We start from the raw sequence: 22,959 nt of genomic DNA, 5'->3' as shown, positions 1-22,959 counted from the left end.
CCCTCTGCTCCCCAGTGCAACTGGCAACAACATAGACTGTGGTGTGAATATAAAGACCACCACCCAGTCGGGGTCTCCCTGAGAGAGGGTATCCCTTCTAGCTGTTGCATTTGGACTCCAGCAAACTCTGGCATTGGGTCCTGTCATTTACTGCCGCTCTGCACCATGTCACCCATTCCGCTGTCCTTGTCTTTTCCTCTCCACTTCCCTCTCCCAGCTTTTATTCTCTCAGGCTCTTTGGAAAGCCACATTTATGTTCTTCACATATGGGAAGTATTTTTGGTCAAAATGAAAAACCCAAAATGTGTTCCTTAGCAAAATGATTTGCGAAACAAGGCTGGCTTCAACTTGAAAGAAAAGCTTTTAGTAGGCAACCAAACCAAACAAAGATCCCACAAACCACTCTGGCCACACTGTAATTCTTATTCATAAAAGCTAAATACACTTATACTTTACATGTGTGCATTAAATAAACCTCCCTTCCCAGTGCAAGAAGGTGAGTATTGGAGTCATTAAAATTTTTATTCTCCAGCTACACATGGTTAAAGAAATCCATAGAGACATTTACATTTTCCTAAAACACTGGCTTTATAGTAGGAACCAGAATTATTTTCTTAGGGATTAACCATCTGGCCAGGTGACACCAGAGAACACTGTGGAAACAGTATTTGTAGAGTGTCTATCATCCACACAGCACTGTGCTTGGGCCTTTATAGAGTTTCTTCACTGAACCCTTATGACCAACATTAGGCCATAGGTAGCAGGATTATACCATTGACAGAGGGGGAAGACTGAGGCCTAGAGGTTGAGTATCTTGCCCGAGGTTTTTCAGCCCTTCTAACAGTGCTTCTCACTGTTAAGATGCCAGAGGATTTCTAGGGTTCCCACGTTCCTTGCCTCACCTGTGTGTGTTTTCCTTTCTCTATAAGCAGTGGGAAGCCAGGGTTGGTTTGGATAGGAGTTGCCTGAGAGAAGGACCAGCAGCCCCGCTGTTCACCCACGGCACGAGTACTCTAACTAAAGAGCAGGCTGTGGGGCTGGATTCCTCTGCAGCTGTTACAAGATGGTAACACCCAAAGCGACAGATCTGGATTCGAATCGTGTCTCCACTGCCACCTGAGGGATTCTGGGCGAGCTGTTTATGTTTTCTGAGTCTTAAGCTTTCTTAACTGGAACATGGAGTTAATGTTACCGTAAGTTATGCTATGGTAAGAATTGAAGAGAACATACAGGAAGAACTTGGCAAGTAGTTGCTAATTATTCACTCTTCCACCTCTGTGTTCCTAGCCAGGCACAACTTCTGCATTCACCGCTGCTTTGCTTGAGTGGGCCCAGGCCTGACCTGGTTTCTAAGTCAGAGCTGATCAGTATTAGCAGCTTAAGCCTGTCTGTCTGACTGTGGTCCTGACATCTTGCCTTAGGTCCTGCTGACTTCTCCTCTGAGGTGCTGAGTCTGACTCCTCAATCCTTCTCACCCATAGCTCAAGTTCTGGCTGGGGTCTAGGTGAATGAACTGGGCTTCTTCCTGCTGCCAGAGCCTGCTGGATTAGACAGCCACACCTACCTTCACACTCTAGTCCCTGCCCAAGATCTCTATATCCTTTGGATACTGTAGAATGTTATTACAGAGCTGGCCTTTGCAACTGGGTGTGGTCATTCTACTCAAAATTTTTATTGTTAGTGTTCTGAGCATCTCCTACATGCCAGGTCCTGCAAAAAGACAGGCATGATCCAGACAGTTGAGCTAGGTGCGTTACAGGTATTATTTCACTTAATCCTCATTGTGATCTGGTAAAGTAGGTACTGTGAATATCCTCATTCAAAATCTGAAGCTTAGGAAGATTGAGGGCCTTTCTCCAAGTCACACATCAAGTCAGAGGTGGAGCCAGGCCTAGAATCCCAAGCCAGGGCTCACAGCCATTACATCATAACGCTTTCCATCCAATCTGTTAACCTTCCACTGCTTCCTCCTTTTCTTGCTGTTGGATGTGCTCTACGGCGGCAGGTGCCGTCTTTTAATGTGGCACCTCTTCCAGTGTACTGTGATCAAGTTACTTGTCTCTGTTTCTCTTTAGACTGGGAGCTCCCTGAAGGCAGGGACCATGTTTTCTTTATCCCTGTACTCCAGCGCAGAGCACAATAGCTGGCACAGAATAAGTACTCCAAAAGAGGTTTGAAGACTGAGCTGTAGTGGCTTTCTCTTCTCTACCTGCTGACTTATGTTGCTGAAGTTCCATATGTTCTCTATTCAAACTCATCTGAATGATGACAGCTCTAGAATCAAAACTAGCAGTTACTCTTGGGTCCAAAATGGTATGTGTGTGTGCGTACGTACATGTGTGTATGTTTGTGTTTGTATGTGTGTGTTATGGTATCAACTAAGGTAACTGTAGTTGTGTTTTCAAATACTTGTCTGTATCAAAAGCTTTTAGCCACCATGTTTCTTTTCCATACACTTTTGTCTTTATGACAGAGATATTTTTAAAGAGTACAGTCCATTAAAAAACAGAATGCTGCCCAATTTGGGTTTTGTCTTATGTTTCCTTATGATTAGATCGAGGCTATGCATTCCCAGCCAGAATGATGTTATGTCCTTTTCAGGCTATCACATCTGGAGGCCCATGATGTCTATTTACCCATCTGAAGTTAATTTTGATCACCCAATCAAGATGCTGTCCTATTTCTTCCCTGTATGGTTAACTTTCTTTTTCTTCTTGTAACTGATAAACAATCTGTGAGGAGACATTTTAAGACCATGCATATATCCTGTTACTCATCAAAATTTCCTCCTGGAGAACAGTATGGAGGTTCCTTAAAAAATTAAAAATAGAACTATCATACGGCCCAGCAATCCCACTACTGGGCATACACCCTGAGAAAACCATAATTCAAAAAGAGTCATGTACCACAATGTTCATTGCAGCTCTATTTACAATAGCCAGGACATGGAAGCAACCTAAGTGTCCATCAACAGATGAATGGACAAAGAAGATGTGGCACATACATACAATGGAATATTACTCAGCCATAAAAAGAAACGAAATTGAGTTATTTGTAGTGAGGTGGATGGACCTAGAATCTGTCATACAGAGTGAAGTAAGTCAGAAAGAGAAAAACAAATACCGTATGTTAACACATACATATGGAATCTAAAAAAAAAAAAATGGTTCTGAAGAACCTAGGGGCAGGACAGGAATAAAGACGCAGACCTAGAGAATGGACTGAGGTCACGGGGAGGGGGAAGGGTAAGCTGGGACAAAGTGAGAGAGTGGCATGGACATATATACACTACCAAATGTAAAATAGTTAGCTACTGGGAAGCAGCCGCATGGCACAGGGAGATCAGCTCGGTGCTTTGTGACCACCTAGAGGGGTGGGATAGGGAGGGTGGGAGGGAGACGCAAGAGGGAGGAGACATGGGGATATATGTATATGTATAGCTGATTCACTTTGTTGTACAGCAGCAACGAACACACCATTGTACAGCAATTATACCCCAATAAAGATGTTAAAAAAGAAAAATAATTCCCTCCTGGATCCATTGATGATCCCTGCCTGCCCCTACCTTAAAGTGATGTTTGCAAGATGACTATTCTGCAGTTAAATGCAGTATCTGAGTTTAAACTGGATCCTACTCAGGAGAGAAAAATGCCATAATAGACGTTATTGAATTATTGACAAAACTTGAATATGAATAGATTAAATAAAAGTGCTATATAAATATTAAGTCTACTGAAATTTACTCTCAAGTGATTCATAAAAATTTGTGTGTATATATGTATTCATATGTATACATATATATATATATATATATATATATATATATATACACATACACACACACACACGCATATAGAGAGAGAACATATAAATGAGAAAGCAGACAGGATAACCATTCAAAGGAAAAAGTTAGGTACATGGGTGTTCCCGGTATTATTCCTATTCTTGCAGGTTTTCTGTAAGTTTGAAATTATTTCCAAATAAAAAGTTAGTAAGTTTTTAGCCACCTATAGAATAAACATTAGATGCCCTACCTGAAGTTAGGTCTTTAGTGGCTGACATTGAATCAGTTACCAAGGACAGTTTCTCCTGGATTGAATGATCCTCAAGTTCTAGTCCCATAGGAGATCCTATGACTCTTGGTGAAGTTTCTGTCTCCATGATGGTGCCTGTGGAAACTACCAAGTAAATAACGGTGGTATTGTGAAATGGAAGACTCTAGTTCTCGTTGCACACGTCTCAGTTTTCTTTATTAAAAAGAAAATACAGAAATGATGAAATGATACCTAAGGGTCTTAAGTATAAGGTGAAATGACAGAGGCCCCTGATGCAATGACATGAAACCTGGCATCCGCCCGTGCAAGCTCAGTTCAGTCCCCTTTCATGATGGATGCATACTCCTTCTGGTGTTCAACCAGCTTTAGGAATACTTGATATTTCTTGTCATAATATCTGCAGGAGAAAAATAAATATGTTGGATGATCTCAAGCAAGACTGTTATGCTGCTTCCCCTGACATTTAGAAGAACAGAAGTGTTATCTGTTACAGTTTTGCAGACACTTCCCATTTTTTGGATGCTGACAGCATCCTGAGTCACATGTTTCACACTCACTATCTTTAACCTCCATGGGTGAACCTACATCTCCATTTCAGAGGTAAAGGTTTTAGAGCTGAGATTTGCTCAAAGAGGCAAATCTAAAATAGTATTGCTAAGACTCGGCAGAGCTGGAATTCAAACTCAGGGCTATCCGACTTCAAAGCCTCCACTATAACACAGTGGAAGTGCCGGGCTTGACACAGGGCCTTTCACATTCCCAGCTTCAATAAGTATTTCATATATGATTACCCAACCCCCCCATCCCTGACCAGTTTAGCGACTGGTTTAATGTCACAGCCTGACCAGGGATGCGACTGAACATTTTAATCACCCTTTGCACATTCCACACCTACATTTCCTTTGCAGACTCCTTTATCTGGGAGTAAAACCCCATGAGAATGTGACTAACACCTTTCCTGGAGCTGTGCCCTGCCTTCTGGGCATCCCACAGAGGACCCTTTTCTCCTGTACTATCCAACTGAGTCTTCAGATAAGACCTGTTAGAACTGGTGTTGGCCGTGAGTTAGAAGGCAGAGCAGCTGAAGCTACCTTGGCATCACAATCTTGAAAAGGACAATAGTAGCTAAGACAAATTATACTTGGAGACGGAAGCTTGGCCCTTATTCCTCTTGGCTGGGAGGAGCTGACGTGAGGTAAGGGGTTGATGAACCCTGTCTAGCATGTCTTGGTAGGTTCTGGGGTTCTCTGAAAAGAAGTCCTCGTGAAGGAGCATTGGTGCAAGCTTGGGAATTGGGGGAGAGAGAGAGTGTAAGAGTAACCCTGAATGCACACAGGGACTTCTACCTGTAACATGCAGAGCTAAACAGATTAATAGGAACACCCCTGCCCAGCATTTCTACCTTAACAATTCTGGTAACTTAAGAGGCCAAACACAGGGTTAAGAGGTGGACTCTGAGGCCTGGGTTTGAATCTCAGCTTGGCCCCATTACTAGCCGTGTGACCATGGATATTTTACTTAATCTCTTTGTTCCTAAATGTCCCTATTTGTAAATGAGAAAAATTACAAGACCTACCTCAATAGAGGTAATGTGAACTGTTATGTGAACTAAATGAGGTAGTATTTGAGAAGAACTTAGAACAGTGCCTGACTCACAGCAAGTAATATCAATGCTAGTTATGGTTACTACTTAAAAAATTAACATTCCAAAATTACCATCAATCTCACTATATGTAGATTATACTAAAACCCACTCTATGAGCCTCCAAATTTATTAATCATAGAATGATTTTGGGGACAGCAATTTTCTTCTTCAAATGCTACTCTCTGACAATCTAACGTCAAGCAATTTTTTCACTATATGAGTTGGATTTTCTGACTTTGGGAAACTTCTAGAAGGAAGCTTGGGTCAGTACTCTTTCTCATACACTTGACGATTTCTAATTTTAATACTGACAACTTTGCAGCAACTTTGTTCATTGGCCTTATTCTTTGTACAGTGGGAAAAGCATCGTTTTTCCAGGCAGAGAAGCCTAGGTGATTTGGGGCAACTTCTTTAAATGGTCTGAGCCTCAGTTTCCCTGCTGTAAGAGGGATGATAACAGTACCTACGTCACAGAGTGACTGAATTTTAAACATGAACATGAAATATTATGCGGACTGTCAAGTGCTTACACGATGTGAGCTAATGTTCTTACATCCTTCTATTATCCTGAAATGTCAAAAGATGGAGAGACTATATTTTTCCTTTTTTATACATGGGAAGCTGAGGTCCAAGGTGCTTCTTTCCCTGTGCTTTTTATTTTCCAACTTTTAAAATTGTGGTAAAAAATACATGAAATTTACCATTTTAGCCATTTTTAAGTGTACAGTTCAGTGGCATTAAGTACATTCATATTATTGTGCAGCTGTCACCACCATCCATCCATAGAACTCTTTTCACCTTGCAAAACTAAAACTCCACCCATTAAATAATAACTCTCCATTCTCCCCTTCTCCCTAGCCCCTGGCAACCAACATTCTATTTTCTGTATCCATGAATTTGATTATGCCAGGTACCTCATATAAGGGGAATCATACAATATTTGTCATTTTGTGACTGGCTCTTTCCGCTAACATAATATCCTCAAGGTTCATCCGTGTTGTAGCGTATTTCAGAATTCCCTTCCTTTTTAAGGTTGAATAATATTCTGTTGTTGCATATACCACTTTTTCTTTATCCATTCATCTGTCAATGGACACTTGGGTTGCTTCCATGTTTTAGCTACTGTGAATAATGCTGCTATGAACATGGGTGCATAAATATCTCTTTGAGACCATGATTTCAGTTCTTCTGGGCACATACCCAGAAGTGGAATTTCTGGGTTATATGGTAATTCTATCTTACACTTTTGAGGTACCACCATACTATTTTCCACAGTGGCTGCACCATTTTACATCCCACCAACAGTGTGCAAGGGATCTAATTTTTCCACGTCCTTGTCAACACTTGTTATTTTCTGGTTTTTTGACAGTAGCCATACTAATGGGTATAAACTGGTATCTCATTGTAGTCTTGATTTGTATTGCCCTAATGATTAGTGGTGTTGAGCATCTTTTCATGTGCTTATTGACCATCTGTATATCATTTTTGGAGAAATGTCTATTCAAGTCCTTTGCCCATTTTTGATTTAGGTCGTTGGCCTTTTGGTTATTGAGTTTTAGGGGTTCTCTGTATACGGATATTAATCTTTTATTAGATATATGATATATAAATGTTTCCTTCCATTCTTAGGTCTGTGTGGCACAGACCTAAGTAAGTGTTCTATACAGACAAGAACGTGATTTGAGTCAAGGAGATGTTGAGTGTAGCTCAGAAGGAAACTGGCTCTTTCCACTTTCAAATCTTCAGGCCGCCTGCAGATGGTGCTAGAGCATCGTGTGCGCCTCTCTCACAGCGGCTGACAGCAAGCCGCCAAGGATTCTTTTCAAAAGAACGTAAGCTGTGACAAAGCGAGAGAGTAGCAGGGACATATATACACTACCAAAAGTAAAATAGATAGCTGGTGGGAAGCAGCCGCATAGCACACGGAGATCAGCTCGGTGCTCTGTGACCACCTAGAGGGGTGGGATAGGGAGGGTGGGAGGGAGGGAGATGCAAGAGGGAAGAGATATGGGAACATATGTATATGTATAACTGATTCACTTTGTTATAAAGCAGAAACTAACACACCATTGTAAAGCAATTATACTCCAATAAAGATGTAAAAAAAAAAAAAAAAAAAGAACATGTGGAATCTACTCAAAGAACTTAAAAACAGACTTCCCTCAAGAGTCTTCAGAGGGTCAGTGAAGAGATGGAGAAGAATAATCTGTTTCTAATTTCAACAAAAGAGAGATGCTGCTAGGCCAGGGCTCCCACTGCCATGGGGAACTCAGTTCTCTCCATGTTCCTGCATTGAGCTCCCCCATGTAAGGGCCTGCTCCACTCATCCTGGTACTTAGAGAGGGGTTTATATTCAGAGGATTAAGAGCCCAGCTCCATTTGGAGACTTGCTTCAAGAAAATAAAAGGATACCGGATGGCTCTTTCCGTGGACGTTTCCACTCCGTTAAATGTCGATTATGCTTTGGTGGGATCAGCACCTTTGCCTGTCCACTGTATAAGGTAGAAGTTGCTTTTATCTCTTAACCTCAAGTACTTTCCTAAAATGATAAAAGCCACTTGCACAATTGTTCCTTCGTCTCTAAACTCACTACCAGTGACTCAAGATAGGTCCTTTTCCTCTCTCAGCTGGATTGTTGAAAAACTTTTCATCTGGTCTTTCCTACCCTTAGGCCCTCTAACGCATCCTCTAAGAGGATTTTTCTAATATCTGCATCTGACCAGGTCCCACCACTGCCTAAAGTTCAGTATCTCCATTTCACCAGTAGGATGAAGTCTGAGGTCCTTAGCACGGCCTCAAAGCTCATTATGAGAGGACCCACTCTGTTCCCCCCAACACCCAATTTCATTCCCTGCCATCTCCCATCTCATACTTTGCATTTCAGAATTATGAGTTGTTGATAGTTTCCTGAATATACGATGCTGTTGTCACCTTTATAACTTTGCCTGTGTTATTCCTCTACTGACAAAGTGCTTTACGGTTTTGGCCTGACAATTTCTTTTAAGCATTTAAAGTCAGCTAGACTTAACGTCCTCTCAAAAGCTTTGCCTCACTCCTACAGGGTCAAATTCTTTTCTGTTTTGGGTTACTTTGTCACCTGGTAATACTTCTATCATATAACCTATCCCTTTGGCTCGAAATGATCTACTGCATAAATAAGATTGTCTTATTCCCTTCTAAATCCTGCCTAGATGCCAAAGAGCATAATGCCTTGAAGACAGCAGGCACTCAATAAATTAGTGTTTGTGAATTGGGGTTAAAACATTAATCAAAGTTATGCTGACGTACTGTATAGTATAGGGAACTATACTCAATATTTTATAATAACCTATAAAGGAAGAGAATCTGAAGAAGAATATCTCTCCCTCTCTCTCTCTCTCTATATATATAAAAAATATATATATATATGTATATACAAAATCACTCTGCTGTATACCTGAAACTAACAGGATATTGTAAATTAACTATACTTCAATTTAAAATAAAAGTCATGTTGTAGCCCTCAAAGTCACATGATGCAAAGGGTGGAGGAACAGACAGATGCTACCGTGTGGAAGACATAAGAGATCCCCATTTTAGAACAGAGGAGACCAGATTTACTGCTAATGACCTAGGGAAAAAAACATTGGTTTGAGAGTTCAAAAGTTTGGATTTGACCTCCAGGTCTGGCCCTATCTAGCTCTGTGATCTTGGGGAACTGAAAGTGACTTTACGTCTCTGAGACTTAGTTTTATCAACTATTAAATGAAAGGCCTGGCTTGCTGACCCCTGTGGTTTATTCCGGCTCTAAAGTTGCATGTGTCTGTTGTCCTCACTCCTCAGCACTGTGCATAGAAAACATATAAACTTACCTTTTATCCTCACGTCTAGGAAACACAACTTTCCCAACTTTGCTCATTCTTGCCATTGCCTCCTGTCAAATGGAAAACAGAACACACAGAACTAAGTTGGAAAGTTAATACCAATGTGAGGCCTGTCACAGGCAAGAACATTCTTTTTTTTTTTTTTAGTAAATTTATTTATTTATTTTTGGATGCGTTGGGTCTTCATTGCTGAGCGTGGGCTTTCTCTAGTTGTGGCGAGCGGGGGGCTACTCTTCCTTGCGATGCGCGGGCTTCTCATTGCGGTGGCTTCCCTTTGTTGTGGAGCATGGGCTCTAGGCGCACGGGCTTCACTAGTTGTGGCACGCCGACTCAGTAGTTATGGCTTGCGGGCTCTAGAGTGCAGGCTCAGTAGTTGTGGCACACGGGCTTAGTTGCTCTGCGGCATGTGGGATCTTCCCGGACTAGGGCTTGAACCCGTGTCCCCTGCGTTGGCAGGTGGATTCTTAACCACTGAGCCACCAGGTAAGTCCCAGCAAGAACATTCTAATTAGAATTTACTTCCCTTAAGAGATTTGGTGAGTCCATTTTTTTTTTTTCAACTTACTTTCTCTGGTGATAAGATTAAAATCCAATGAACATTAAAGGTTACATCTAGGACCACACAGCCTGGGCTTAATAAATTGTTGCCTATTGAGACCTCCAGGGCATAAACAACCTGGAAGGCAAAGCACTTTTATTATGGCTTGCAGGGTGTGGTGGGAAGGAATTATTTCCCCCTTGCATTACCTGGACACAAGGGCTTGAGAAGGCAACATAATCAGCCACTGAGCACGTTGTCTGCTTAACTCACAACAGCAGTAACTGAACAGAAGCCACTCTGCGCCTGTACTTTAAGACAGAATGTTTAAGACCTCTTCATTTCACTTTTAGTTCTTTTTTCCAGTAGTCTCTTCAACTGTGCCTATATAGATGTGAGACCTCTGGGCTGAGTCTAATGGACTTGACCTCAGGACTTTCTTGTCTTTACAATGTGGTTAGTGGGCAGTCAGCAAGTTGCAGCGTCTTGGTGGACACAGTCAGAGTGAACAGCAGCAAGATCAACCATAGATTGTGTTGGCTCCCTCATATGAATGGAGAGGTCAAATTTCCTCGGGTAGTCTCCCAATGCTATTAAGTTTATGGGAAAGTTAGGGGGAATGGAGTAAAGCCAAACTTTGGATTCCAAAGACTTACCTGGGGAGATTGCAAGCAACAGCATGACAAAGCTCCTCAGAATAGGTCCTGTCTTAGGAACAGCTATTGAACTCTTATTGTAAAGGATGTAGTCATTCTGAGGTCACATATGTACAACTTCTTACTCTCTCTCTATATTAATTACTCAATATGTACAGACACTGTGCTAGGGATACAGATTTGCATAAGATATACTCTTTGCCCTGGAGAAACTCACACACGAGCAGAGGAGGAAAGAAATGTAAAGAGCTGACTACCACACAGAATGTGAAAGGCCCTGGGTACCTTCAAAACGTATCCAAGTCTTGCCCATCCTTACCGCCTTACTTATGATTTATTTATTTATACACACACACACACACACACACACACACACATATTTAATTATATAAATAATATATTTATTATTTATCACTAATTCCTTTTTGACAATCCGTGTACTTATTGGTTTATGTGTTCCTTCTCTCCCTCTCCATTCCTTGTTCTAACCAAAATGTAAGCTACACAGTCTGGGAGCTTTGTCTATTTGCTGCTTAATCTCAGTACCTAGAATATTCATAAAATGTATTGAGCCCCTTCTATGTGCCAAGCACAGCATCCAATATATATGGAATACAGAGATGAAGAATGAATGGGTCCTTTCATCAAAGAGCTCACCACAGAATGGAAAAGACATTTACTGTGATCAAAATAGAGTGTGACAAATACTATGCTAGAAGCAGATAAACTTCTTTTCAATAGTTATTCAAGGATTAAGAAACTTGATACTTTTTCATCTGCTAATCACTTACACATATTTCCAGTCTGGCCAGGATGTCCTACCAACTCTTCCCCAAGGACGCCATGGACATTCTGAACTAGTTATCTGGTTTCCTAGCCCCCAGTGGATTTAAAAGTGCTGTTTGGGAGATCAGAGATGCTGAGAGTAGCAAGCACACTGACAGCAGAAAGAAATGGCAGCCTTATTCAGGAGGAGATTTGAAAAATTATGAAAAATTATTGAAAAGGGAATCAAGGTGAAAGGATAAGAACCAACGAAGGTCAGACTGGGGCCACTCTGCAAAACAGCAAAAACATCTTAGTGTGGTCACTACCGTTCCACTTAACAAGAATATTTTAAGAGCTCTGCTCACCCCAACATATGTCATAACATTTTCCTTCATAAATTAAGTTCTGATTCCCTTAAAGTAAGCCCCATGTCTTGCTGAGATGGTCTCAGCCATCCCCATCGCCAACTTTGCCACTGGTTCTCTTGTTTTGGGATTGCTTCTTCCTTCATAGCGGTGCTCTGCTCTGCCTCTTTTAGGGAGGACCTCGCCGCCTCCTGCCTGCCTCCTCTGAAGCTTGAAAATTCCCTAGGGGAATACTCCTCGGGTTGTGCTTAGGCTTCAGACTGGAGCCGACATTCCAGGACTGCCTTCATGGGTGGGATCCAGGAAACCCGTATTAGAGAAGGAGCTCCATAAATGTCACTTTCCTTCCCACTGTAACAGATGTGTGGACACAGGGCAGATAGCAGGGAATTCTTCTTTCCTTTCTTCACGTTACCTTTGCTTATTTTTAAGATAAATTATTGAGAAATAACAGTGATAGACATTTCAAAGGTTTAAAAAGAGGTTATTTTGTTTCTCAGAAAAGTAGAGAGTTAAATATTAAACTTAGCTCAGGTGTTGATTCCACAGTAGGTTTTTCCTGATTCATCCCCACTACCTGCCTCCCACCTAGAATGAGTTACTTGCTCCCCAAGCAACTTGTGCTTCCATCTATCACAGTATTTATGATACGGCACCACAATTCTTTGTTAGCACATCAGCTGCCCCAACTAGACTCCTGCTTCTTAAGGCAGGAACTGTTATAATTGTTTCTACTGACAAACTCAGCATCTGGTGTATCGTATGCGCTCAGCGAATAGTCTACGGGATAAATGAACTTAAGGACCGTACACGTGAAAGAATGCTGAAATGGAAGTTTTGTCTGAGATCTAAAGTTGACAGATATGAGATACCAAAGTGAGCTGGAAACAGACCACCCTGAAGAATTTGAAAAAAAGCATAGTTGAGGACCCATAAATCAACTCAAACCTTTCATCCATGTGGAAGGTCAGAAAAAGAGATGGATTTTTTAGGAGACAGCTGTGTGTTGACTGAGCATCAGGACTTCTAGGGGAGAGGTGAGAGTATGGCCTCACTGACGCCACAGGGATCTGGATGTGTATCCCTGAGGGTGTGAGACACGGTGGGTTGAGTGTGGCTCCTGTCTGGAGCAGAAGCGCTGGCTGGCAGCTTCAGTGTAGCAGTGAAGGAGTGTTGCCCTGGGATCAGCCAGCACTGCCAGAACGTGTCAGACTCCAAAAGGCATGACTGCTTCCCATGAGCCTGAGGTGGCCACAGGTGAGAGGGCTTCCTGGGTTGCCTCAGATCCTGTCCAGTATGGCCACCTAATGAGGCAGAGGGAGCCTGCATAAAGAAGCTTGAGGCAAACTACTGGATTTTTTTTTTTATAAATTTATTTATTTATTTTTGGCTGCATTGGGTCTTTGCTGCTGCTCACGGGCTTTCTCTAGTTGCGGTGAATGGGGGCCAATCTTTGTTGCAGTGCGCGTGCGGGTTTCTCATTGCGGTGGCTTCTCTTGTTGAGGAGCACGGGCTCTAGGCACACGGGCTTCAGTAGTTGTGGCACATGGGCTCAGTAGTTGTGGCTCGCGGTCTCTAGAGCACAGGCTCAGTAGTTGCGGTGCGCGGGCTTAGCTGCTCCACGGCAGGTGGGATCTTCCTGGACCAGGGCTCGAACCCGTGTCCTCTGCATTGGCAGGCAGATTCTTAACCACTGTGCCACCAAGGAAGTCCTCTACTGGATTTTTAAGGAATTAAAAGAGCAAGCAATCTACTAGAATAGAGAAGGACAAGGACAGGATACAGTGAGAGGTTTCCAGAAGTGGAAAGTCTCCAAAAAAAAATCTACAATGGAGCCTAGCTGTAAACACCTATTAAACTTAGCATGAAGTCCATTTATGACAACGCTGATCAAGATAAGAACTTTCCTACACCCCTGAGCTCTCTTCCCTTACACCTTCCAACCACCTCAGAAGAACAAGAAAAAAGCTAATATATACTGGAGAGAAAGTGAATGAGGAACAAAGAAGAATCTGATCACAGCCAACTCCTCACATTTGCAACAGTCCCAGCTGGAGGAGTGAGGAGTTGCCTTATCTTTGGATAAAAAATGAAGTGGTGGGGCTTCCCTGGTGGCTCAGTGGTTGAGAGTCCGCCTGCTGATGCAGGGGACACGGGCTCGTGTCCTGGTCCAGGAAGATCCCACATGCCGCAGAGCGGCTGGGCCCTTGAGCCGTGGCCGCTGAGCCTGCGCGTCCGGAGCCTGTGCTCCGCAACGGGAGAGGTCACAACAGTGAGAGGCCCGCGTACAGCAAAAAAAAAAAAAAAAAAAAAAAAGTGGTGATTATTATATATTCCTTGGTATTCTAATGTTTGAAATTTGGTTATGTCTCATGACTTAAAGGGACTATAAAACTTGTATTATCTAAGTAAATTTCTACCTATCTAAGAAAGTAATGGAACTAACAGAATTTTTAATCAGGGCAGAGAGAAACTAGCTCCACTGCACAAGTGTAAAGGGACAGTGAGAGTAAAAAAAACAGTTGTTTTTCAATTCTATCTCAGAAACTGTGTTACACATGTATAATAAACAATGGAAGAAAATATATTAAAATATTAACAGGTTCAAGAGCATGGGTGATAGCTTTTTCTATTGTTAACTTGTTTTTTCTGTCTTCTAAACTTTATATAGCGGCATATAGGGATTTGATCATTTGAAGGAAAGTAAAACTGTACTGCACTCTAAAAAAAAGTTATGGGCTTCCCTGGTGGTGCAGTGATTAAGAATCCGCCTGCCAATGCAGGGGACACGAGTTCAAGCCCTGGTCTGGGAAGATCCCACGTGTCACAGAGCAACTAAGCCCGTGCGCCACAACTACTGAGCCTGTGCTCTAGAGCCCGCGAGCCACAACTACTGAAGCCTGAACGCCTAAAGCCCGTGCTCTGCAACAAGAGAAGCCACTGCAATGAGAAGCCCGCGCACAGCAACAAAGAGCAGCCCCCCCTCGCCGCAACTAGAGAAAGCCCATGCATAGCAATGAAGCCCTGATGCAGCCAAAAATAAAATAAATAAAATAAATAAATTTATATTTAAAAAAATTATGCTTCTACAGGCAGTCAAAATGACTTGTGCTCACTCTCCTCTCTCCTGGGACACAGGGCTCACTAAGGGTATTTGACACAATATGGAGAATGCCCAGAGAATCAGTGCTGTCATCAGAAATAGCACTGCTGAGTTTTCCCATTTCTCCAAATAATTAACATAAAACTGAAACCTCATGAACCCACTGGCTGCAGTAAATCTGGAAATTACCATAGCACAACAATATGAATTTATTATGGAAATGCTGACATGTGCTAAATATAGTCACCCCCCACAATATATTTCTGTTCAAAGGGTTTATTTGAAGTTGGCCTCAAAATTCATACTTTTTGTCAGCAGGCAGGAGTCGGACAATCTGGATTTGTAGTACACTACGCTCTTTGGGAGTCTAGACAGCACAACGAAGACAGGGACTTTTCTCTTTCCTTTTTGCCCACACAATGAAAGCTTTTAAAAACAAAATATTTGGTAAAATCGCCTTTTAATCACTTCTTTTCTTTCTCTCTATAAGGCCGAGCTATAAATAAACCATGAAAGTTCACATTTGATTGTCACTTCTGAAAGCAAGTGTAAGAGTTTCTGCAGGAAAAAATAGGAGCCCTGTACCAAGGCCATGAAAGACTGCATTCATGGGGTTTGACCCTTTGCTGCCGTGTCAAGGCCGAGATACCAGTCCGCACACGCTACTCACCACTTCCCTGGGAGCAGCACGGGCAGACACCAGGCCTGTGTGGGCACAGGGAACTCCCAGTTCTCACGTGTTAAAGGCCTGGCTTGGGAGCCACCAAAGGGCTCTAGGCTACACTGGGTGAGGTACCCAGGGAAGTTAGGTTCAAGAAAGAAAGGAGCTCTTCACCCGTGGAGAAGATGGGGATTCCACGAGTGGCAGACACAGGAATGTTGGCAGTTTGGGGAGCAGGCGATCTGATACCTTCTCTCCCACCCAGTGGGAGGGGAACAGTGGCCTTAAGACTTTGGGAAGGCTGGCAGGCAGTCTAGACCAAGGCACCAAAGGGCACTCACTGCAAGCTTGGCCATGTCCAGAGTCACAGTCTACAGGGAGGAACAACCAGGACCTGGCCTGGTGGGACCTATACTGTCAACTCCCTGAAGGCAGGAACCATGTTACTGAGGGTCTCATGCCTAACACGGTCCTAGCACTTAACAGCTGCTTGGTTAATGTTTGCTGAGCTGCTGAATGAAAGGGTGACGACTTTCATGACAGAGGCGATGGGAGATCATCTAACGGTGTTTCTAAAATGGCATACATGTGCTCCAAGGAGTGCCGGAGATGATCTGTTAAGATTCCAGAAGAAAATATTGGAAGTGCCATTTATATGACTTTTAGTCTAACGAAATTAATTCAAGCTTAATATGCAGATTGTCACCAGATCCATCAGTTGGTCCACACATCAGACAGTCATGAGTGAGTAAGATGTGTGAGGTGTCCTAAGGGAAGGGTGAGAGCTCTCCAACACCAGGGATGACAGCATGACACTCTATTCTATGTCCCCAGCTTCCAGGGCTTTGCTACATATCATCATTTACATGTGCCAGGTTGGTAGGTTTCTAGGTATTATCTAATTTTATTTAAATAAACCCTCACAAAATGGGCAAGCAGCTGAGAAAGATTCAACCAATGGATTTAAAGGCAATGGTGATAATTCAGATTCAAGGAAACAAAAAAATGATGATACTTTTACTAATTTGGTGCTAGCTCTTCATATTATAAGGTAAAAACAATAAAGATCTAGTCAGATAAGACAAGAATTGGGAAAAAAAAATCAAAATTATCAAGAATACTGTTTGTTGTCCATCATCAGATGAATGGATAAAGAAGATGTTTTATACACACACACACACACACACACACACACACATACACACACACACACTGGAATATCACTCAGCCATAAAAAAGAATGCAGTTGTGCCATTTGCAGCAATGTAGATGGACCTAGAGAATATTATGCTTAGTGAAATAAGTCAGATAGAGAAAGACAAATACTCTATGATATCACTTATATGTGGAATCTAAAAAATAATACAAATGAATGTATATGTAAAACAGAGACAGACTCACACATATAGAGAACAAACTAGTGAGTACCAGTGGGGAGAGGGAAGGGAGGATGGGCAAGATGGGGGTAGGTGATTAAGAGAAATAAACTACTATATATAAAATAGATAAGCAACAAGCATGTATTGTACAGCACAGGGAAGCACAGCCATTATCTTGTAATAACTTTTAATGGAGTATAATCTGTAAAAATACTGAATCTCTATGCTGTGCACTTGAAACTAATACAATATATAAAGCAACTATATGTCAATTAAAAAGAAGAAAAACAAAGAATACTGTTTGAGATATAAATACAGAGACATATTCAAAATCGTTTAGAAATCATCAATAATCATTTTAAAAAATCATTAAAAACTCACCTGACCATAAACAGTGTACCTTTAGATACTGCATAATGTTAGTATGATGACCTCACTATAAAATAGTATGATGACCTCACTATAAAATAACATTTTATTTCAGCTGTTTTATAGTGTAAATAATCTACAAGCACAGTATATGTATATGCTTTATCGTAAATAAGTTTGCATGTATTTAGCGTGTAAGCTCAAAATTTTTTTAACTGATGGAGTACATGATCCAAAAAACAAGGCATCCATTGGCCCAGCAACCAACTTCCATGGCCATTGCTAGGTTACTGGTTTAGCCAACATTTTGCAGGTGCTCACTCTGTGCTGTGCACTGTACGAACTGCTTTATATACATGACCCTTTAAATTCTCAAAACGACTTCATGACACAGATATCATCATCTATCCCCTCTTTATCAACCAAGAAGTGAACAGAGTAGGAGGAATTTGCCCAAGGTCAGAAAGCGAATATGCAGTAAAGGCAGAATTCCGACTCCAGGACTTTGCTTAACCCTACACTCAGACCCAACACTCCTGTCCTCTCTGCAATGCAAAAAGCCTGATGCTTGCGTTCCCTGGACTTGCATTCAAATCATACTTCTGCTGCTTATTAGCTGCGCCATCTCCTTGGGTGAGAATGAGTGTGTGTGCGTGTGCAAGACACACCAATACAGTACACTGTACCTTTTTTCAGAGATGCTGACACATAGTTCTGAAATACATGAATCTGACTTCTTGAGGGGCTCTGACTCATTTTACTGGAACAACAAGTTCACATGTTGATGTGTGGGCGGAGGCACATGATCCCTCCGTAGAAAAACAAAGTATAGCAATGTGATTCTCCTCCAACAGCATTAAGAAATGGCTAGTTGTTCTGCTATTTGTTTTGTTTTGTTCTGTTTTCCTTTTGACACAGTCATCGTTTGACCTGCACCTGGTATTCTGTGTAACCTCCATGACAACAATGTCAATTGAGAAGCAGGAAGTAGTTAGAGAAAGGAAAGAGTGGGGTAGGTCTTCATCACTAATCATGACGTGAAGACTCACACCTCATTTATAATTTTAAATACATGGTATCAATCTACGTACCTACCTACGCACCCACATCCACACACATACATATATCTTATTTATTAGGGTGTTGATTACACGGGTGTACACGTACACATTTATCAAACTTCATCAAACTGTACACTTAAGATCTGTGAATTTCACTTTATGTACACTGTATCTCAATGTAAAAGAATGTAAAAGAAAAAACACTGTGTTTGTTATAAGTATGTGTTGGTATATTTATATTTTATTTTCCATTGTAGAATGCCTAGAAAATGGAAATAAAAATTTTCAAATGCTTATTTCTCCAATATTCACTCTAAAATACACCTTGGGTTAGTCTCTTGATCATAAAGGAGGGGTAGGGGTGTGGCACTCTCCAATTTTGCAGGAAATGGAGATGCTAGTGGAAAGGTGTTAGGTTGTAGAGATAAATAGGCTTGGGTTCATATCTGGGCCCTGCGACTTACCAGATGTGTGAGCTAAGCCTCAGTGTTCCCATCTATAAAGTGGAAATAATAGTGTCTACTCACAGCTTTGTTAAAAATTCAAGTATCCCAATCTCTGACCAACATCCTAACTGGCACCCTTACAACAGTGAGGACCAGTCAGAGTGATTTTTCAGAACGACACTCCGACTATCACCAACTGCCACAGTTTGAAGTCAGGCTTTACCACTTGCTGCATTATCATGGACAAATGACTTAACTTCTTTATGCCTGTTTCCTCATCTAAAACTGTGGATGAGAACAGTATGCCTCTAGTAGGACTGTTTTGAGGACCACGTGAGTTATTTCAGGCAAAGCACTTAGAATAGTGCAGCACCTAGTAAATGCTCCAGAAACTTTACATATTTATTATTCCATTAGCATGCAAGCTCCATGTGGCCAGGGGTTTTTATTTGATTCATTCATTGCACTAAGAACTGTGCCTGGCCGGAATAGGTGATCTATAAGTATTTGTTGGATGGGACTTCCCTGGTGGTCCAGTGGTTAAGACTTTGCACTCCCGATGCAGGGAGCATGGGTTCGATCCCTGGTTGGGGAACTAAGATCCCACCTGCCGCATGGCACAGCCAAAAAAAAAAAAAAAAAAATTGTCGGATGGATCATCGAATGAAGTAAATTAGATTTTGTTTCTCTGAGCTATTTTTACCCACAATATTTCTGACACCAAATATGTGGGTTCCTCACACCAATCAATTCTCCAACTCTGCAGACACCAAGTGGGAGTGAAAGCTGCAATGGAAGCTTTTTGAAGGAAATTCAAATTTCATAAGATGGCCTAGAACTGCAAGGTCGAACTTGGGTGGATGTCTCCAACCTCACCTCAGGTCTTGCTCACTGTGCTGGCTGTGCTGCAAACGCAATGGCTATGGTGCTGTTGACTGAACGTGGCAAGTTTGCCTCTGCTGGGGGGCCTTCCTGCCTCTTTCAGGAGTGTGCTTCTGAACCTTAGACTGTCTGGCTTTTTCATATGACTTAGGTCCTTTTCAAATATAATCTCAAAGAGACTGACTTGGGCCATTCTTAGCTGAAACATTCTACTTCTCCTGAACACCCTCTACCACATGATCCTATCTTCTTGTCTTCATAATCCTTCATAGCACTTAGCATGGCCTGAAATTATATTAATTTATCTGCATCCTTGGTTACTGTCTACTTCTTCCTTTGGCTCTCACCTCTACTCCTCCCTCATGAACCTAAGCTCTGTGAAATCAGGGTCCTTGGCTTTCTTATTCATTGATGTGTCCGTAGCTTTTAGCAGGACATTAGCTAAAGGTTAGTTGAAAGTGTACACTTATTAAATGTCTATTTTGGTGAGGCACTGTGAACCTATATCTTGCCTCATTTGATGCTAACAAACATTCTGTAACGAAGGTCTTATTATGTAAATTTATAATGAGGAAACAGAGGCTCAGAGAGGTTAAGTGACTTTCCTAAGCTAGTAAATGGCTTAGCTAGGATTTGAAACTTGCTTTAACTCATGAATGAGACCAGGCCTAATCCTTGAGGAGCTCACAGCCAATAGGCAGATCTTCAGCGTCAGTTCATGACAATTTATCTTGCTCTGATGACTTTAGGGCCCTGTAAAACCCTGAAAGCTTGCTTTCTCCACCATCAAAGATAAATTCAATTATAGTCATGACATTGTGCTTACAAAGGCAGGAAGATGGATTCAGTGATGTATGGAAAGATTGTTCATATTAATTTTTGAAGCAAACAAAATTACTGCCAGCTGTATGACCTTGCGTAGGACCCTTCCCCTTCCTGGGACTCACTTTCCTTATCAGCAAAATAAAGGGGTTGGATTAGATTATTTCTGAAGTCTTTGCCAGCTCTGCAATCTGTTGGTTCCATGTACATGTCTTTTTTTGATTAACTCTCAGTTGACAAATGAACCAGTTACCCCCAATGGTACATTTTATTAGGTTTTTGTTTTGTTTTGTTAAACTAGGTTCACTCTAAGAGGGAATATACCCCCTGTGTTTCCCCAGCAAGGTACAGCTTCCTTCCAACTCAGTCATGCGAGCACGGCAGAGGGGAGAGGTTCCACAATAGGTAAGGCTACCTACCACTGTGATATTTTGAAGTGTGGTCCTAATACATGGCCTGACCACTAAGGGGCTGGGTCCTAAAATGAACAGTTGAACGACTATTCATCTTACTTACATGAGTTTGACTTGGCTCCTATGGGTTTTCTCAAAGCCAAAATATCAAGCTTCTTACTAAAAGCATTAGATTACAGACTTCAAAACTGCAAGCTATCACCCATCTAATAATCTGTTATTGACTGAAAAAGAAATGGTCCTACTAATATTTCTGGCTGAGAATATAAGGTAATGCAGTGAGCTATAAAAGTAATACTAATAACAATAACTCAACAACAAAAATAATAATGGCAGCTAACATTTATTGAGTACTTACTACGGCCCAGTATCGTACTGAACACTTTACCTACTTCATATCCCCAGTTGAAAGATGAGGAGACACACAGTTTTGGAATTCTATTCTTAACCATTCACTGTGGGACAAAGGCTTTGGTGATATAGAGACCATAATTCAAATCCTAGCTCTGCCACTTAACACTCTGAGTCTCAATTTTAAAAATGGGAATCTTTTTTTTTTTTTTTGCGGTACGCAGCCCACTCACTGTTGTGGCCTCTCCTGTTGCGGAGCACAGGCTCCGGACGCGCAGGCTCAGCGGCCATGGCTCACAGCCCCAGCCGCTCCGCGGCACGTGGGATCTTCCCGGACCGGGGCACGAACCCGTGTCCCTTGCATCGGCAGGCGGACTCTCAACCACTGCGCCACCAGGGAAGCCCCCAAAATGGGAATCTTAATACCTATTTTATAGGTCTATTGTTATGGAATAAATGATTAAAACTATAGTTGTTGTTACTACTACTACTACTACTACTACTACTACTACTATTTACCCATCAACTGAAACAAAGCTTATTTTCCCAGAAACTTCATTAAAAGTAAGAATTAACATGTATTACTTGGGTATATGTTTCAGGTTGGTGGGGTAGGTGGGCTGGGGAAGGTGGTGGGTGTCAATATTCTCATACCTCCTTATTATCATTTCCAGATGATTACTCCTCCATCAGCAAGCAAAAAAACTCACTCTGAAGTTTATGCCACCTAATGATAGAGATATAATCATCCTCAGCTCCCCTGCATCTCAGTGCTGTCATCATCAGCCTCTTGTTGCTGTTAAATGAGGCTAAGGCTTAGATCTGAGTCTCCCCATCCATCTGGAGGTTTGTCATCATCATGTAAGACTTCAGCATCTGTTTACAAGACCCATCCAATACTTGAGTCTTGTGTTTTCAGAGTGTTTCCAATATTCTAATTGCCACTTTCTGACTTCAATTGCCCATTAATCCAATTCTCTCGCTTGTCCCATCATTCCTATCAAATGTCCCCCTCCACCTCATGGTTATTTCCAGAATCTCAATCCCTTCTTTTTCTTTCAATCCATATACCTCTTCTGACTCTGATTTCTTCCATATATAGGGGTGAGTCCCTCATCTATTAAATCAAACACATCGATCAATAGGAATCACCACTAATTCTCTTTTAGTCGCCAAATTCAATTGGTGCCTCTAATCCACAAAATTCTTTAGCCAGGATATGCTTCATTTATGACTGCAGGGGAGAAACTTTGTTTAGGATGGAGTGGGCCAACAGGAGATTGCAACTCGAGAAAACACAACATCTTGAAAGCTCTCAGGGTCTGAACACCTTGGAAACTTACACTTCCTGCTTCAACATGAATTTTGTATTGGGAAGATTCTTTGGCCAACAGATCGGGAACCATAATTGGCAGCAAAGAATCAAAATGCGATGGTATTAACATTTCCTTATGTTCCAAGTGTGATGGGTTTATTTTATTTTACTCTGATGCAAAACTGAAGATTCCACTACTGCACAGAGATCAATATATTACAGGGTAATGAAAAAGTGGTGTGGGACATGCAGGACATAATGACTGAG

The 22,959-nt window shown here is 41.7% G+C and overlaps 1 protein-coding gene across 1 annotated transcript in view; it reads right to left on the bottom strand.

Moving 5' to 3' along the window:
• Positions 1-4,070: 4,070 nt before the first annotated feature.
• LOC132419996 (FGGY carbohydrate kinase domain-containing protein) overlaps positions 4,071-22,959 on the bottom strand; it is a 135,640-nt gene continuing 116,751 nt past the window's right edge. Inside the window, exons 7-8 of the mRNA XM_060003970.2 lie at positions 9,552-9,613; positions 4,071-4,452 (exon numbers count right to left, since the gene is read on the bottom strand). Coding sequence (XP_059859953.2) covers positions 4,371-4,452; positions 9,552-9,613 — 144 coding nt within the window. The 3' untranslated portion in view covers positions 4,071-4,370. The remainder of the gene's footprint in view (positions 4,453-9,551; positions 9,614-22,959) is intronic.

The sequence above is a fragment of the Delphinus delphis genome, chromosome 1, assembly GCF_949987515.2.
Source record: "Delphinus delphis chromosome 1, mDelDel1.2, whole genome shotgun sequence".
Taxonomy (NCBI): domain Eukaryota; kingdom Metazoa; phylum Chordata; class Mammalia; order Artiodactyla; family Delphinidae; genus Delphinus; species Delphinus delphis.
Note: the sequence above shows the minus strand (reverse complement) of the source record. Positions and strands in the feature narration are given on the sequence as shown.